Source organism: Hemitrygon akajei, chromosome 6 (assembly GCF_048418815.1).
Source record: "Hemitrygon akajei chromosome 6, sHemAka1.3, whole genome shotgun sequence".
Taxonomy (NCBI): Eukaryota; Metazoa; Chordata; class Chondrichthyes; order Myliobatiformes; family Dasyatidae; genus Hemitrygon; species Hemitrygon akajei.
The window spans coordinates 134,041,462-134,061,217 of record NC_133129.1 but is presented as its reverse complement, the minus strand read 5'-3'; the positions used below and the strand labels follow the sequence as shown (position 1 = coordinate 134,061,217).

At 41.1% G+C, this 19,756-nt stretch overlaps 1 protein-coding gene and 1 long non-coding RNA gene across 4 annotated transcripts in view; one reads left to right on the top strand and one right to left on the bottom strand.

Annotated features, from left to right (window-relative positions):
* The window catches only part of LOC140729494 (uncharacterized), a 31,653-nt gene extending 23,729 nt beyond the window's left edge, over window positions 1-7,924 (bottom strand). The window contains exon 1 of one of the 2 annotated variants that reach the window (XR_012099340.1): window positions 7,809-7,924. This is a non-coding gene — a long non-coding RNA (uncharacterized lncRNA). Of the gene's footprint in view, window positions 1-6,998; window positions 7,458-7,808 lie in introns of those variants that run through there. The other variant, XR_012099339.1, reaches the window with a different exon arrangement.
* The window catches only part of LOC140729493 (tryptophan 5-hydroxylase 1), a 32,950-nt gene continuing 13,857 nt past the window's right edge, over window positions 664-19,756 (top strand). Inside the window, exons 1-4 of one of the 2 annotated variants that reach the window (XM_073049282.1) lie at window positions 664-982; window positions 11,584-11,730; window positions 15,017-15,200; window positions 18,487-18,587. In XM_073049282.1, the coding sequence (XP_072905383.1) occupies window positions 713-982; window positions 11,584-11,730; window positions 15,017-15,200; window positions 18,487-18,587 (702 nt within the window). In that variant the 5' untranslated portion in view covers window positions 664-712. Of the gene's footprint in view, window positions 983-5,463; window positions 5,744-11,583; window positions 11,731-15,016; window positions 15,201-18,486; window positions 18,588-19,756 lie in introns of those variants that run through there. The other variant, XM_073049283.1, reaches the window with a different exon arrangement.

Sequence of the window (19,756 nt, the reverse complement as noted above, 5' to 3'; positions counted from 1 at the left end):
TTTGTGGCATGAGTCAAATCATTCAAGCTGGCCAGTTCCTGCCACATTTACTGGGCTTTATAATGCTTTGGTTCTTGAAATAAATGGGGAAATTTTCTAGAAGGAGGAAAGGGTCAAACTCCAATTGTGCCATATCTGCACAAGCAGCTAGTGAACTTGCTTTGTTAACATTTCAAACTTTGAAGTGGATGACCCAACTTCTCAGTTATTTAATTTCCTAACAGCCAAAGATACTTCTGTTGGCAGCCAGAGGATTACATTTCCTTTACACACATGCAAAGGATGAATGCTTTCTCGCTGCTCACTGTACAACTCCAATAACTGCACGAAAATGTCCTCTCATCACTTTGTATTGGATATCTTTTATTAGAGTACTCATTGTCTTATCTCCAAATATTCTGAGTGTTCTTCTTTCTATTTTCAAATGACCGTAGTCTATGTGTAACTATTAAAAAGGATTTCACACTGTGGCAGGCTAGACAACCTGCAATACATTTGCTGCTGTAGTCAGCAAGCAATTTTACTAATGGGGTTGAAGGCCATTCAGCAAATGGATAAGAAAGAGCTTTGTGCCAATCAAAGGAGGTTAGGATTTGCTTCAGCTTTGTCTTTATACTTCTATTTAATATTTAATCAGTATTTAACAGGCAGTCTGGCTCCCTTGTGCTATGGAACATTGTTGCCTTACTGTACCCAATTTTATTGGTTATAAATGCTAAACTATTGGGTTGGACCTTGCTGGAAAATGCCAGCAGTTCTGCATGGAACACCCAGAATTTTTCCATATGATGTAATGAAGTTTGGGATTCCTATGCAGTTGCAGAAATCCAAAATATGCTGCCCACTCTTTGCTGGAGTTTTGCCGACTGTTCTTCACTGCTTATGGAAAGCATCTGTGAAGTGTGAACATCCTACAACTGCCCAGCACTTACACTGGGAAATCTCTCACCTCAACTGTGGAGAACAGAGGCAAAGGAGAGGAGTAAGTATTACATTATCTACAGCTTTTTGAATTAATTGAACTTAACCTATTTCTAATTGTTTATAAGTGTTCTAGCTACTTCACTTATGCCAGTTTTATTCAGAAACATAGCCTTTCACAGCCTTGAAAGCTGGCTAAGCTGGGAATATGGCCCAGTCAGCTGACATTTTGTTCAGCTGTTGTATGTGGGTGGGACTTGTTCTGAATCTTCTGCCCTGTCCTCCTGCCCTACTTCCCTTGATATGCAAACTTTATACTTCAGGACCTCACTATTGGTGCCTGGACAGCCTCAGGGGGTCAAAGCATCTATCAGCAATAGGTAGAATGTGTTTTTACCATGTTGGTTAGAGGTGAGTGTGGATGGCTTGGCAAAGAAAATAAACTTTGGCTAAAAACTATAGGTTTCGTTACGAGGATGACACCAGAAACGTTTAGCCCTGCTGTAGCTGACACAGAGGTGCTGGAAAAACTCAAGGATTGAGCTAAATTCCAAACCACTTCCTATCTTACCTTATGGTCCTGTGAGACTAGGATGGCAAATATGTGATTAAAAGATATGAGCATTAGAAATGTTTTGACAGAGCACAAAATTAATGTATATAATGCAACACACTTTAATCAGAATCAAATATCAAGAAGTGATGTGGTACTCACTGTGCAGTGATCTCAAGTTAGTTCCAAGAACATTGAGTTCCATGCAAATTCTATGGTGCCAAAGTTATATTCAATGCAGATTTTGATGACACTTCCACAAAATTAATTTGCACATATGAAGCCCATTAAAATTACATGAGTGCACCTTCACAATGTATTTATGGTCTGTTTCACAATAACTTAAAGGGAAGCTGCTTGACTAGACTGGGCTATATATTCCAGCATTGGCAACCTCATACAAAGCATGTTTTCTCCTTCTCACTGTGGGCTTTCTTCAGGCTCTCTAGGACTTCAAAGTTCAAAGTAAAAAATTATTATTAGAGTACACTCATGCCATCACTTACAACGCTGAGATTCTTTTTCCTGTGGGCATATTCAGCAAATCTATAGAATCTATAGGGTCTGTAAACAGGATCAATGAAAGAGCAGGAGCATAGAAGAAAACAAACTGTTGAAATGCAGCTATAAACACATAGCAATAAATAACGAGAACATGTAATAAGATGAGGAGTCCTTAAATCGAGATAATTGGTGGTGGGAACATCTCAGTACATGAGTATAATGATCGTCCTTTGTTCAAGAGCCTGATGGTTGAGGGGTAGTAACTGTTCTTGAATCTGACAAATCTGATGGCCCAGATAGAGTGCAATCTAACCTCTTCCATGATTCTTTTGTGCCTCTAACTTTGACACTCCCGCATTGAACATGACTCTCCCCTAACTCTTGAGTTCTGGATCCCCACTGATTAAAGCTCTGGGTGTTTCTTTTAACCCCACACATCTCTCACTTCACAAACTGTGAATGTGCTGTTCCCAGTATTTCTATTTTTATTTCAGATTTCTGGCACCTGCACTCTTTTGTTTTTTTTTCCCCCATGAACGTACAACGGCTGGGGAATTGCGGAGGGAACCTATAATGATTTTTGTGTTCAGAAGAAGTTGTTGCCAATAAGAAAGCTGGTTTCTGGCTGCAACTTTGTCAGATGTTACGGACAGTACTTTTAGAGTCCTATCCTCGATGAAAACATAACATAGAAGATCTTCCATCACTTCTGTTACACTCCTTAATTTGTGGCCGCTTGAGTGTGACTGCTGAAGGAGGAGACATCAAACACGGATCTCTGCATCTCCTGTATGAAATAAGTGCACAGGAAAGGAAGCAGCGAGACTGACCTCTAAGTCTTTCTGGGCAACAATAAAGAATGGGATCTTTTCTTTCGAAAATAATCTGGGATATCTCAATAATACTATCGGCCACCATAATTTCTTTTATAGCGCTAGAACGCCTCTCCTTTTGTAACATGAATTTAACGTGTTGTGAACTGGCCCTTCTATTGCATTCAGGATCTTTCCGGTGCATGAGGAAGTTGCACGTTTTCCTTTCAGCGTGAAAAACCTGGTGATCTGAGGAAATTATTCCATCTCAGTAACAAGCATTGACATAGCAAGAGCGTAAATAGCGTGCTTTCATTTCAGTGGCAATAACAGGGCGAGTGTGTAGACAATAAAATTCAACTTTTGTTAAATAAAGTGACACCTAGCCTACTCGAGATCAACTTATCAATATAATCAGTGGTGGCATGTTATTGTGGAGGCCATTCGGCCCGACGTCTCTGCTACCTCTCGAGCATGAGAGCCCCGCTCTTTGTAAACTGCCCGTCAGCTCCCGCTACCTGCCTACATTGAGGACAAGTTACAGTAGTCACTTCATCTACCGGTACATTTTGGAGGCGTGGGAAAGAACCGGAGCACTCAGGGGAAAAGCACGCAGTAAAGACGAGAACGTGAACAGTTTAAGCAACATACACAAAATGCTGGTGGAACGCAGCAGCCCAGGCAGCATCTATAGGGAGAAGCACTGCCGACGTTTCGAGCCGAGACCCTTCCCGGTTACTCAGTTTACTCAGATAGTGCAGGATCGAACCCTTGTCGCTGAAGCGATGAGACAGCAGCTCAACTTGTTAGCTTCCAAAGTTCGGATTCTCATTTGAAATATTTCCATTCTTCCCATTCAATTTACAACAGTTGGAATCTTTCTATAACTAACTATTTTCATTTTTCCACGTTGTGTATCAGGCGTTTGAAATTGGTTCGGCATTTCCCTCAGTTTGTTGGTGATCCTTTTTGTCCCGACATTTACATTTTGGTTACAAATGTGATGGTGACAATGAGATATTTGCATTTCACGTCGCAGTGATTTACACGAGCGCCCCTAGTTTCCTTGTAGGGATACAAATTAAAGTCTGTTTACTAAGTTTGAGCAACGATGACTATGACAAGCCTTTTGGACAACCGAACCACTTTCCCTGAGCCTGGCCTCTTAGATTTAATATAAGTCATTCCGAATGTGAAAAAGGAACCACACATTGAACGACAGCGAAGTTGCCCTTGCAGGTGTTGTATCGTAGCGGTGAATAGAACGATTGGAATATTAGGCATTGGAAAACCTTTGATGTAATCTTTGCGCCAGCGTTTTAAATAACAATATAAAGCACAGCGCATGGCAAACGACGCAACAAACCAAAGAATGATGGTGACGGAACCGGTTCAATAGACAGGTGGAAATAGACTCGGGAGAAATTGAAGCGAAAAGATACAAAGGGCAGGGAAACAGATGTATCAAGTGCAACAGTGTAAGTGCAAAAAGCCTTAGGTACATAGATATAGCTAGGGTGCCCAAGACTTTTGCTCAGTACTATATATCATCTCTTTCCAGTTACCAAATTACACTTAATATGACTGAGCTAGTACTCTCATTTCTGTTTCCTATTTAACCAATATACAGGACTGAGCAAAGGTCTTAAGCACCCCAGATGTATATGGTGTCAGAGACGTTTGCACAGTACTGTATCATGAAAAAGGCATACGACGGAAATAGTTCAGAGATGGAGAAACAAGAGTTATCGAGGGAAAATATAAGGGATAGTGAAAGAAACGAAGCAGGGTGGGCAGATGGTTCTGAGCGACAGTAACAGTCAGAATCAAATTCAGGAAGGACGGGGGATGGTGATCAAGAAGCCGAAAAAGAGAGAAAGATGATCAGAAACGATATGGAATAAATGAAGTGGCGGGAAACCGGAAAGACGGACACATGAACGAAACAGATGTAAAGTGAAATTAAAAGATAGCAAAATAGATTTAAAAAGGCAAAGGGAGACTGAACGAGATGCAAGTACACAAAAAGGAGTGAAGGGTAATCTGTGAGACGGCGATAGGGAGTGGTCGTTAACAAGAGTTCAAGAGAGACGCAAGCGATACTGATTTCGGGGAATGGTTACAATATTTCAGCTAATTTGCAGAGTTACATGATTGCTCTTACTGCAAGGTATTAGTTTTTAAGGGAATCCTTTCTGTGATTTTTTTTGTAGTTAGTAACTCGTTAAAACACAAAACAAGTTACTGCACTGAGATAATCGTCGAACGTTTTACTCTGCATATTGACATTCCGGCGTTGAATTCCTGGATCCCAGAATAGTTGGTGTACCTGGACCCAGGATATATGTTCTACAAACTCTCGCCACTTCCATCTACCTTCCCCTTTCACCGCAACAAGTGACACACGGATCCGTTGGTTTGCTTTCCAGCTTATTGTTTATACTTCTAACGTCATCCGCCAACAACAGTTTGTACCAGATTGTAAATTCAATAGGGTGAGGTGTGGAGGGTGGATACTGATCATGTCCTCCTTCCCCACTGCCCATCCTCCCGGTGGGGGGTGCGGATGTTGCACAGATGACGCGAATCCTCCCTGTTTGCTTTTTCCTTGGAGATTAAGGGGAGTTGGGGCGGTGGACGGTGCGGCAGCTGTTCCCCAGTCAGGTATAAATAGCAGAGCGCAGCAGTGGAGAGCGGAGCAGAAGGAGGCAGCAAGGCAAAGTGGCAGCCGAGTGGGGAGAACAGGAGAAGCAGAGTGTGCGACAGGACAGTAGTGTGGGCGTAGTGTTAGGTAGGTCAAAGCTAGGCGACCAAACAGGAGCGACTTGGAGCCGGACAGAAAAGCGCATCGGATCTCGGCAGCATGTACTCTTACAAGAACGAGGCACCCAAGAGAGGACGATCTTTTGAATCCATGAACTCCAACTTGGACGAGAAGCTTCTAAATAACGAGGTTAGTCGCTTGAAGTCTATGCGTCAGGTGAATGCGTCAGTTGTTGCCTGCAACACAATCTCATTACTTAAATGGGAAGGATTTGAAACTATTTTGGGACGTTCGTCCAGATAAAGGTTGAATGTGCTTTGTCGATTCTGTACTCTGACTGTTCCTTTAGGCGGGCAAAAGTTGCCGGGCGCGGACTCCAAGTTGAAGAAAACGTATGCATCCCCAGTGGGGTAGTCCAGACAGAAGGGTGGAAAGGCCTGAGAGACGAGCGAGCATGCACAACAGTATTAGGCTAAATGTAGAGAGAAGGACAACGAACACGTGAAATGGGTTTTTGTTCAGCGTTATTTCTAAAGTCACTCCGAGCGTAGCAATATCTGACGAGGGCAAGAATCTTGTGTGTTAAGTGTCATTTTACTTAACACGCTTAGATGAGAATAAACTGAGATACATAAGGAAGTTGGTGATAAATTGTAAGGTTTTCGATATAAATTTTTTGTTATTAAATTTATCTGAATCTAATAACCAATTGCATTTTTAGGATACATATTCAGGATTCACAAAACTTCAAAGCATGGATTCCCGACCGCCTGTGCTTAGTTCATTATCCAGTCGCTTTCCCTCCTTCCTCCCACAAAAATGTTTTGGCGATCGGTTCTGGTATCCTTATCATCCTCATAAATCTGAATAGTCCAGCTCGGGCTCCTGTCCAAGAGCGAGAATTTCGGGGGTTTAGAGGAGTTCTTCGGGTCGCGGTGATCTTGAAATATTACGACCGTGTAATCCGCCAGCAGGCGCTTTGGCAGGATTTGAGAGGAGAGACTCAGAATCCTCCCATGCAAATCTACATACCGACAAATACCAAATTCTTAACTAACCAAAAGAAGAATCGGTCATCCAGTGATCATACAAATACACAAAGATTCGCCAGAACTTCACCAAAAACTGAAACCACCTCATTTCCCTGAGTCTGGCCCATTGCTATGGCGATTCTACTGGAATTAAGGTATTAAGCAAAGAGATTTGTGCAAATCGATCCCCGCTTACTTTGAAGGTCACAAAATTCTACCACACGGTTTCGTTACTTGGGTGCGGGCTGCGATATTTGTCTACACTATTAGACGCTAAATGCCAATTGGGATTTTTAAATGACTGTATTTCGCCTTGTTAATTAGACGTAAAAGAGTTGGGAATTGGCGGTGCAAACATAGCGGAGGAGTACTTTTTTGAAATTAATTATTAACTGTTGACGTCCCATACTCACTTTTAGGTGTTTGTCTCTTGCCGCTGTAACTTCATAGAGGTACCGGTTGGAGACGAAACTATTTAATCCAACATTCAGAGAGCCTTGTTTATTGCGTATTAACTAAAGCCAGCTATTCATAGCCGACCTTCATTAAACTCGTCAAATTAAGTAGGATTGTAGGATGAACTTTGCACGTAGAAATAAATGATTGGAAAAATTGGAACATTAATCTCCTACGAAGTAATTTCTTGACTACCTCGCATCTAAAAAGCGTTGTCTGGATTAAAAAGGCGAAGTAAAACCTATTTTCGTGGATACAATTAAGCAACTATATTGGTCAAAATAACCGAGAGGCTGAGAAAATGATTTGTTTATGTCCCATGTCACAGCATTAGGAGAGGGCCGGCGGCCGCAAAAAGCAGCGGTTCCGAGATGTCCGGCTCCATTCGCTGTTGTGGGTACAATCCGCCCGCTTTATCAGTGACAAGCATTGTGCTGCGTGAAATTGCAGTCCGTATGTACATGATAGATAGTAACATTTTTGTTTTGTAAACTCGAGTCTTGTCCACTCAGCGCAAACACTTTTAAGAACGCAAATTGGGTTAGTTACTGTTAATCTTGACGTCAGGCCCATGAAATTAACTATTACCTGTGCAGAGTTTTACACCTTTGGGTTTTAATTGCTTAAATATTAACACCGTGAATTATTTTTAAAGAAACGTTTCCTTTCTAGTTTTTCCTCCTCAGTTAATCAAACTTGCTATTACTTGCTGTAATTTCACCCGATTTTAAATGCTTTCACGCTTAACGATTCACACAGTTCCTTACCAGTAAAATGAACAACCCTTCAGTCTGAGAGTTTCCTGTGTTCACGGCTGCCTGTTGCTAAGGTCACAGTCGCCCAGGCTATCAGCCCACGGTTTCTGTCAATCTGTGGCATACAATGTTAGCATGACCGAGAGGGCAAGGAAAAGTCCAAATTGCCGAACTTCACCTTTTGAATGTATAACGTTTAGGTTTCCGGAGGACATTTAACAAGGTACTAAATTAAATATTATTGCAGAAAATAAAAGCTGGCAGGACGTAACGCTGCAATGGGCAGAAGACCGAGTGACATGTTTGATCCGATAGGCAAGATACAACAAGGACTGGGGCTGGACTTCCGCGCTTTACAATTTATAAAATAACTTGGATTAAGACCACAATTGCTAAATTTGCCGATGACAACAATGAGAGGGAGGAAAGAAATATTTGCAGACAACACAAGGAGGCTACAAGGGACTCACAGTCAGGATACCCAAATCGGCAAATGGGATTTAATTTTGGGGAAGGTAAAATTGAGCATTTTGGCGGGGGGGAGGGGGAGGAAAGAAAAGCATACTGTATTCTCAAAAATGTTGAGAAATTTCAGAGCACTGAGATGTGGATACCTGATTTACAGGTATAACAGGCAACTGGGAAAGCGAACTGAATGGTATCGTTTACGAGGGGAATTAAAAAAGTGGTTTTAAAGGGCATTGGTGACCACATCGAGACTAGTGTATGCAGTGATGACTTATTTCTGGAAGGGACGTGTTAATGCAAGGAAGCGGTTCGGTGAAGGTTTCCCTATAGCTCATACCCTCTAGTCAGCATCCGGGCAGCGTCCTGATAAATCGTTTCTGCAGCCCCTCCATCTTGCTCGTGTGTTTCCTGTTGACAAAAGCTGAACACAATAGTGCACGTGGAGAGACTTGCGCAAATGCAACATAATGTCCTTACTCCTAAACCTGATGAAGACCAGCATGCCCAAAGCCGTCTTCACCACCCTGCCTACCTGTGAGACCACGTTCAGCAAACTTCACCACATTCACCAGTGACCTACCATTCCGTGCGCGTGTCCTACCTTGGCATGATTGTCCAAAATACATCACTTCATACTTATCTAAGTTGAAATCAGTGACCTGGAGGAGCTGATGAGCTGATGATGATGCTACCCACTCCTCATCTCCTCTCCTCCATTTCCTGTACATCCATTCTCAACCCATCTTCCACAGCCTCACGGGGATAGAGTTCTTCTTGTTCTTACCTACCACCCATCAGCCTCCACGTCCAGCACATCATGTAGCGTTCTCCATCTTCAACGGGATCCTACCACCAACACATCTTTCCCTTCACCCCCCCCCCACTCTCCACTTTCCACAGAGACCTTGCTCTCTGTGATTCCATTGTCCATTTGTCCTTCCCACTGATCTCTCTCCTAGCATTTATCCCTGTCAATTCACCTCCTCCCTCACCACCTTTCAGGGTCCAAAACAACACTTTCAGATGTGACAAGTCCATTGGGATGATGTACTGTATCTAGTGTTCCCAGTGTGGTCTCTTCTACATTGGCAAGACCGGATGTAGGTTAGGGGATCACTTTGTCGTTCACCGTTCACACCAGGGAAGATCTCCTGGTGGCCAAACATTTTAATTCCAATTCTCATTCCCATTCAACATGCTGGTCCATGACCTCCTCTGCTACCATGATGAGGCCACTCTCAGAATGGAGGAGCACCATCTCATATTCTGTTTGGGTAGCCTTCAACCTGACTACATGAATATCAATTTCTCCAACTTCTGGTAAATTCTCACCCATCCCCCGCTCTCCCTTTCCATTCCCCATTCTGGTTTCCCTCTTATCCCTTCTCTTCTCACCTGCCTATCACCCGCTCTGGTGGTCCTCCTCCATCCCTTTCTCCCATGGTCCATTCTCCTTTTCTATCAGATTAATTTTTCTTCAGTCTTTTCCACCTCTCACCTCTCAGCTTCTCACTTCATCCCCCCCTTCCCCACCCACCTACTTTCCCCCTCATCTGGCTTCACTTCCAGCTTGTACTCCTTTCTCTTCCCTACCTTCTTATTCTGGCTTCTTCCCGCATCCTTTCCAAACCTGACGAATGGTTTTGGCCCAAAATGTCAACATTTTATTCCTCTCCACAGATGCTGCCTGACCTGCTGAGTCCCTCCAGCATTTTATGTGTTTGCTGTAAATTGAAACCCATTTGCCGTTCATCAGCCCATCTTCCTAACTGATCAAGACTGCTTTGTAATTCATTATAATCTGTTTCACTATCAACCAGATTTCCTAATTTAGGATCATCAGCAAACATACTAATTGTGACATGCACATTATGAAGAAACATTGAACAGGCTTGCCTTGTATCAGCAGGAGAGGGGGCATGATTGAAATATACTAGATCCTCAGGGATCTTGGCAAGGTGAATGTGAAACTTCTCCTGGAAGAATCTAGAACAATTATCACTGTTTAAAAAAAAAGGAATTGCCTTTTTAAGACAGAGCTGAGATGATTTTTTTTTTCTTGGAGGATCATGAGTCTTTGAAATTTTCTTCTTCAATTGAAACCAGACTCCTTGAATATTTTGAGGCAGAAGTGGATGGATTGTTAATAAGTGAGAGGTGGGAAGGTTAGCATGGATGGATGAAAACGCAGAGTTGAGTTTACAATCATATCAGTCATGATCTGTCAGAACAGGCTCGAGTGGTCAAGTAACCTATTCCCCTCTTAGTTCATAGATTCGTATGTTTGCCCCCTTGTTGAGAAAATAATACTATATCATTGTATATGGATAGGCATTCATATTGAGCCACTAAAGACACATAGATGAATAAACAAGGTTTCTAATAAAGATACACTCAGAGTGCAGAACACACACAAATGGTGGTAAATATGCATTCACTGGCCAAATATCTTATTACACAAAGGTTTGCTACACACAGACAAACAAACACAGAGGTGCAATAATTAGTTCCACCTCACCTTCAATTTACTAACAACTGGACAGTCAATAATGGGCATGAAGATTGAGAGTTCCCTGTTTTATCTCTTCATGCCATCACCTCCCATAGTACACTTTAAAGAGTAGAGCGGTATGGACTATCCACAGCAGATGAAAACATGGGAATATGTTCTTCCAGTGGACGTAATCCAATTTAGCCAAAATTGGAAACACATTCTGGGAAATATTGAGTGATTTTCCAGTATTGGCTATCAGTGAGTGAGACTGCCCACTAGAAGACTAATGTGACATCCTTTGCATCAACATAGTATTGCACAAGACATCTCATTGACACAAAGTGTATCCTATACTTTTACAAATATTTAATATATACAGTACACAACTTGACAGTTTACAGTCAGTAAACACATGACTCACATTGACATAAATAAAACTTTAAAAAACTCTCATAATAGCCCCTGTTGTGCATTAACATTCCTTTTTTTTTAAGACCTGGTATAATCTGCCACACCATATTTTTCCCCAGAGCCTCTTCTCCCTTGTGCAATTGAGCTGAATTGTGTTAGTTCCACTTTTGACGATGCAATTGAAGCGAGAGCCTGTGCAATGACCTTTCCGCCCTTTCTGTACCTCTGCCTCGGATATCCACTTTACATTTGTATGCAGCTGTCTCACTGGATTCATTACATTTGTAAATACGCTAGATTCTACGCATTTGTCGATCATATCCAGTTTAGTGAGACAACTCCATGTTACCAGTAGACACTTGTCTTAAGTAACCTGTCAGGACCATCCCTGTCACTCTTTTGTCATTATTGCAGATCAACAAATCGAATTTCTGCAAGATTGAGGAGAGCAAGGAGAATAAGGAGAATTGCAATGTGTCTGTGGAGCGGGGACGAGTGGCAGTGGTCTTCTCTTTGAAGAATGAGGTTGGAGGTCTGGCAAAGGCACTGAGACTTTTCCAGGTGACGTTACTGCATTACATTTGGAGTTAGCAACACACATTCTTTTTATTCACTTCCCAGTTCATTCATATCCTTTCAGAAAAGCATACTACATGCTGTACATGGAGTTCTTTCGGCCCATCAAATCTATGTCAGCACTCTGAGGAATCCTGTCAACTCAGTTCCCCCACTCACTTCCTAATAACTGACTCTCATGCACATGCCTATTAAGTTCACCCTGCTTCTCCTCCCACCCACCCAGACCTTTATATTAAGCAATTAATCTACCACAGAATGAATATGTCAAGTCCATACCTGCAGCATCACAGTACAAAATTGAACCCGAGCTGCTGAATCGTTCAGACATCTGCACCACTGTGCCAACTTCCACACTTGGAACATACAGAAAGGAAGTCCTTAAAGAGGCTGAGAGTGAGACTTCAGTATCTTCAAATACAAATCCCAAGGAAACAATAACCTCTACTTCCGAAGTTTGTTGAAGGAGCAGCTCTAGGTCTGATGACACTTACTGGATATGGATACTCAAGTTCTCTGAGCCTACAACTTACTATTATTACAAATCAGCTCTCCCAATCATCTTGGTGGTCTTCATGCCTGTTCCTAAATTTGGGCATACATTAAATATTATATCACAGCAACAGGCTTTTGACCCACAATGACTTCACCAGTGATGATGCCAATTTAACCCAATCCCATTTGTCTGCATATCCTTTCATGCCCTGCCTGTTCATGTGCCTGTCTAACTATCTCTTAAATGTTTCTGTTCCATCTGCCTACCTTAGCAGCATGTTCCTACATTTGTTAAAAGAATGCCTTGCAAATCTCTTTTAACCCCTGCCCCCACCCTGTGATAAAGACACTTGACTATCTACCCTGTCTATGCATTTCTATTTTATATACTGAATTTCTATCAGGCTCCATTATTCTGAAGAAAACAAAGTATATGGAAATAAAATATAAGAGATGGATAGCTGCCTGGAATGGGTTACTAGGAGACAATGGGCAATTACTTTTAGATAGACCCATGAAGATGAAAGGAATGAGGGATTCAGATGATACACAGGAAGAGGACTTTTAATACAAGTATCATCTTCCTTGTTCTGGTCCTCATGCCTTTGTCAAAAATAAAAATATAGGTGAAATATTAATTGAGGATCTTTCCCCTCCTCTGTGGCTCTACACATAGATGTCCACTTTGGTCTGTGAGGGGCCTTGTTCTCCTTTTAGTTGTTCAATATATTAAAAAAAATCTCTACATATAAATCCTCAGTTTTCTTTGTCAAAGCAATCTTATGTGCCCCTTTGCACTCTTGATTTGCTTCTTGAGTACACTTCAACATCCCCCGTACTTACTTGTGGGAGTCACTTGATCTCAGCTGCCTATAGCTGTCTCATATAATAATACTGCAGGCACAGTCCATGCTTGAAAGATAAAATCCTCTCTATGACAACTTGTTTTTAACGATCTTTTCAACTATTTGTTTTTCTACCTCCTTTTGACAATTTGGGGTCATAGAGTACAACTCCAACAAGGTGATCATTCTCTTATTCCTCAGCTACACCCATAAAGTCTCACAGAGATGAAATTACCAAAGAATCGTCAAGACTATTGCCATATACAGTATATTCAGTGCTTCAGCTGTTTACTTACATCCCATGGAGCAAATTGCATTGGCCAAAGACTGAATTAGTTGACGGTGGAGATCTCCAGAGGATGTTGGGATGGATTAGTTCTTTTGTACTTCTGGCTGAACACTATAGTGAATTCTCCACACTTGCCTCTGGCATTCACGGGCCTCACTACCACTGAACGGATCTGGAAGTGCTCTCCCTTTTTCCTGCAGCCCCTCTCTCCTCATTACATGTGGTGGCTGACTGGCTCTTAAGCTTTCTTTAAGAGTTGATGTCGTTTTGTGATTAATTCACAACAATTTGGTTCAATTACCAGGTGCTCTTGGGAAGTACACAGTTCCTGTTTTAGTGCTTCCATTTTCTAGAAAATAATCATGCAAAATTAAATATGCCAAAGCCATGTTATTTACCTGCAGAATTTCTATACATGCAGCTTTAGTGAAAAGAAACTGTTAACATTAAATGCCAACTGAAGTAAAATGTTTCACAGTGAGGCATTTTTATGTACAACTACTTTGTACAGGGTAGAATAAATAGTTAGACTGGGTTCATTGCTGAGAATTGTATAACGCATGAGAAAGTTATCAAGATCTAGATAGTATCAGCAGAATGAAAAGTGTAGTATCCCCAGGTAGAACCAATCTAGATTTTGTAATTAGACAACATCATAAAAATATAATCTAATAAAAAGATAATAAATCCATAGTTGTTCACCTGCAACTTTACAATCGCGTTCCACATCCTAAACTGACCTAAGTTCCAATAATAACAGAAGTCTAAACTGTAGCATCAGAAAATGTAGAACCAATGTGAATATTTAGGAGTGTTTCACTGTTAATACAAAAAAAGCTTAAATTAAATGGATAAATTACTTAATGGTTATCTTAACTCACTGGCTTTTCAGCTGTAAATTCTGTCTGTGGGATTCATAAGGCATCTTAAATTGGATTAATTAGAAGGTGCATCCTAAATCTGATTTTCAATCTGCTGATGCTGCCTAGATTTTGATAACTTTCTCTTGCTTTATGCAATTCTCAGCCATGAACCCAGTCTAACTATTTATTCTACCCTGTACAAAAGTGCATGAGTTCAACATGATCCTTTTCACCAAGCCAGAGACGTGTTTAATGCACACGGAAGAACTAGTAAAATTAAAGCCTAGTGAACACTGGATATCTGCAACTAAAATACGAAACATTAGAAAACAGGAAAAGCAGCAAATGCAAAAATAAATAACATCATGTTGATCAAAGATCATCGACCTGTGATAATAATTCTGTTTCTGTCTCCGAATATGCTGACTGACTCTGTGAGCATTTTTAGTAATTCCTTCTTTTATTTTGATTAACGATTAATGCATCATGTAGCTAGCTTTCCTAAAGATATCTCCAGCATAGTTAATGCAAAAGCCAATTAGATTCAATATTTATTACCTCCCTCTATTGGTTGCTTAATCATGGCAGCTTTTATTAACGTTTAGTTAAAGAGAAGTAGATGCTCTCAAGGTTCTTTTGGTATATTTTACAGTCAAAGATAGCACAACATTTGTGAAGTTCAAAGTCAAGTTGCTTAATGTTGTAAGTTTGCTGTGTAGTTTTGTCATTCTTAGTTTCAACCTCATTGGTTTTATCTATTGTGTCTTCTCACTCCCCAGGAGAAGCATGTGAATCTGCTTCACATCGAGTCCCGAAAGTCGAAACGGAGGAATTCTGAGTTTGAGATTTTTTTAGACTGTGACAGTAACAGAGAACAACTCAGTGAAATCATCCAGATTCTGAAGAGTCACGTTAATGTAGTCACTCTGAACTCGCCTGACAACTCTTATGCACAGGATGATGGTAAGAATCAAACCAGTTCATTTGTGTGAATGTGCCAGTGAGTGTAGAAGTGGTTCTATAAAAGTGTTTTATGAAAATATGTCTGTCATTATCATTGAGCTGATTTATGTGTATTTTATGTTCAAGCTCATTGTCATTCGACCATAACTATGTACAGTATATTGCCAAACCGAATAATGTCCTCTGCACCAAGGTGCACAACCCAGTACATATAACTCACGCACAACATGTAAAGTAATATTACCACAAATAAATCAACAAATAATAAGTTGCATTTACAACACAAGTTAAAAAGTAAAACAGTATAAATGCTACTGGTGCTTCATACTGTACAAGATGAGACTTGGACGGTGGCAGGTTGTCCAGTAGACTCACGGCCTGGGGAAGAAGCTTTTTCCTATTGCAGTCCTTGTCATAATACTATGGTTCCTCCTGCCTGTTAGTAGGGGGTCAAAGAGATTGTTGGACAGTTGGGAGGGATCATTGACAATGCTAAGGGTCTGGATACACATCGCTCTGATAAGTATTCAGATGGGTGGAAGGGAGACCCTGATGATCCTCTCAGCAGACCTGACACTCCTTTGTAGAGTCTTGTGGTCAGATGCCTTACAATTCACGTACCAAATGGCAATGCAGTGGATCAGGGAACTCTCAGTGGTGCTCTTGTAAAAACTGGTTACAATGGGAGGGGTGGGGAGCCCTGCTCAAATCAATCTCTCCAGGAAATGGAAACACTGCTGTACTTTCTCGACTAAAGAAGTGGTGTTGAGGGACCAGGTGAGATCATTGTTAGGCGCACTTCTAGACTCTTGGTATTCCTAACTCTGTCCATGGAGGAGCCGTTTATGTGAAGTGTGGTTTAGTCAACCTGCACTTCCCTAAAGTCCACAATCAACATTTTGGCCTTGTCCACGTTGAGACTCAAGTTGTTGTGCCTGCACCATTCAACAAGCCACTCTACTCTTCTCTGTGTGCCACCTCATCATTATTGTTGATGTGCCCAACGACTGTTATCTCATCAGCTAACACAATGATTTGGTTTGAAATGGATCTAGCAGTGCATTCATACATCAGCAGTGGGCTAGAGATGTTGCTGACCACACAGACTAACTGTGGTCTTTCTGTCAAGAAATCCAAGGCCCAGGTATAGAGAGAGGTTTTGAGACCCAGCAGGCCACAGGCATTTATGAACCTGAGTATTACTGTTCATATGTCAGTCCATGACAGTATACACTTAGTGCCCACTTTATTAGGTACCTCCTCTGCTGTTGTAGCCCAACCACTTCACTGCCAGTGTTGTCCATTCAGAGATGCTCTTCTGCACACCACTGCTGTAACGTGTGGTTGTTTGAGTTACACCCACCTTCCTGTCAGCTTGAACCAGTCTGGCCATTCTGCTCTGGCCTCTCTCATTATCAAGTGTTTTCACCCACAGAACTGCTGCTGCTCACTGTATGTTTTATGTTCTTCATGCCATTTTCAATAAATCCTAGAGACTGTTGTGTGTGAAAATCTCAGGAGGTCAGCAGATTCTCAGATACTCAAACCACTGAACTTCTTGACAATCTCTCTATGCCTTTGTGAATTGAGATACTGCCACATAACTGGCTGATTAGGTATTTGCATTAACAAGTAGGAGTGCAGGTGTACTTAATAAAGTAGTCACTAGTGTTTGTGTCATTTTCTATCAGTAAATGTGTTTGTAAGTGGATCTGTATCGCTGTGAGTACAAGTAGGTGTGCAGGTGTACTTGATAAAGTAGTCACTGAGTGCGTGTGTCATTTTCTATCAGTAAACGTGTTCGTAAGTGGATCTGTATCGCTGTGAGTACATCTTACTCAGTATGTTAGTGTGATTCCACGGATGAGCCATTTTGTGTCAGTAGCATATTATATTAAAAAGTGCTTAGACATTTAACATCGGATGTAAAAATTGGCACAGCAACAATAAAGTAAACGGGTCTTGTCGGAACAGACTGGTCATTGACGTCAGAGTTTGTGTCACTAATTAATGCAGAGGGGGTGATGATGGAAGATTCTTCCTTTGAGAATAGGGAATGAATAAGGAAAATTAAGAGACCTGCAAGCGAAAAGAAAATGATCATGTTGAGACATTGGTGGCCAACGTGGTTAAGTGAGGTAAAGAAGGGATTTAAAAATGAAGGTGAGAATTTCAAAGTCAATACAATGAAGAAAGGGGGAAAAATAAAGGATTCGAACAGGGTGAGGATGAATATCTGCAATGAGCTGTCAGAGGAAGTGGTGGAAGCAGATACAATTATATCATTTAAAAGGGTTTGGACTGGTACTTGGAAGGAAGGGTGTAGAGGGATACGGGCCTGGTGGGCCTTGTGCAGGCAAATGGGATTAGGGTAGACACACATCATGGCTAAAGTGGGTCAAAAGGACTTGTTTATGTATGATTTAATGTCTTTCCTTACATAAATACTTAAAACAGAATATTACTTGTCTTTAATCTTTGCTTGTCTGTACACAAGTACATGTTATTACTCATTTTTTATCTCTCTACCAGTCTCAAAAGAAATCAATGTTATTTATCTGCAATATGTAGTTTCTCTTTATGGACATAGAATATAAATTGTTAGTAATAGATTCCTTTTTGTTTACAAACAAATGATAGTCAATAGTAATGTGTAGCTTTCTTTGTATATATAAAATCCATGGCATTATTTGTCTTCCTCTTATAAATAGATAATATTAATTTGTAATATTTGCCTTTGTATTTACATATGTGATGTATCGTCTATCTGCTGTGTGAGCATTATATGAATATAGACTGCTTTTCCATTTAAAATTGTAATACTTATTTGTTATATCTATATTTATCTCATTATGGAATGCTGCCTGTCATATGCCTCTGTCCCAATGTAAATATGGACTGTTTCTTCTCTACAACAAGCATGTTTCTCAATATATAAGAGAGATGTTACCATCTTTTCTTGTTAATAGACATGCAGACCAATTTTAAATTTCAATGCTGAGGAGAAGATGTTGCTCAATTTTTACTCTGTCGTGATTCTCATTTCAGCTGATGGAACGATGTTAAGTAACATCTTCTCCTCAGCATTGAAACTAAAAATGGTCTGTTTCTTTTTTCACAAGTGAGTTCCAAGAGAAGCTAATACAAGTTCCCAGATGCTCCTATTCAGCACTAATGTTGCTTCTGTGTATAATGTGTGAACGGTGCTGAGTGATGACTGAACATTTTCCTGTGTAAAGATGAAGACTGCACTTGCTTTATATTGTAAGTACTCTCCTCTCTGCAGATATGGAATTCACTCCATGGTTTCCAAAGAAGATCCAGGATCTGGATAAATGTGCAAACCGGGTGCTGATGTATGGTTCTGACCTGGATGCAGATCACCCGGTATGTAAAGGCAGTTAGTTACCTCACGAAGTCGGCCTTCTCCCCTGCTTTCACTGGCTGCTTATGGTTATGAAATAAATCACTTGTTAGATGAAGGTTTCCAACCTTGTCATTCTACTTGAATGGCCAGCCATTCTCTCGGGAATGGATTATCCACCTGCCTCTCCTGGTTCCAGTAAAACAAAGATTGGGTAGGAGCATGCTCACCCATGGCCAGCGTTTCCATAGGGAACCCTTTGTAGAAGTCCTCCTTGCTGGTCACCCTGTCCTTGACTTCCAGACCTGTGCATTTAAAAGCAGAATCTGGAGATGATTGGTGTATTTAGCCTGCCACCTCCCTGTAGGACTCACACTGGGTCCAGTGACAGAATGGTCCCTGATGTTTTGGGGAGATAGGCTGGATGCACCTCACATTCATGCTATCCCAATCATTGCTGACATAGGAAGTGGGATCCCACTTATTGGATGAGGTTGCTGACTTTGAGTAAAAAGGTAGATGTAGATATGTGGTTTACTTCTTTTTCTTTATTTCTAGTACTTTAAGGCATTTTCAATTAAATTTATTCTTTAATTTGTAAAATTACTTAAGCCTATTTTCAAGTGTCTGATTTAAACATATGAATGATGCAAGGGCCTTTGATAGTAGCAAGCTATTGATAAAGGCCATCAAGACTCTCTGGGGTGAGCTTTTATTCGGAAACTTGCCCCCCCCCCCCCCCACACACCGTTTGCTGTGATGTGAGATTGGAGCTGCCTGTGTCACAGTACTCTGACACCATCACAGCTGCGTCAGAAGCAGTAACCACTGGGTTTGGGTTTACAGAGTTCATTTTGGATTTGTTTGACTCCCGCACATCTTGGGAACTGTGGATTCCTCGCAGGCTGACTGTAGCACCTGCAGTCCTGCCCTCATCATGTGCCAGCTGCAACAGTCTGCAGTTGCCCAAACTAGTTTTGTGGTAGAGGTGAGGTTGAGCTGTTCACTGTATGGAGTCTGACAGCGAGCATACAGATTGGGGCTCAATAGCCAGAACACATTAGACCAGAGGCTGAATATATAATTCATTCATTGAATGTCCATGTTATGTGAAGCACATTTAAGCACCCTTTGAGGTAATATAATTTAAAGTTTCTTTTCAGTATTACTGTCTTTCCTGAATGCTTCATCG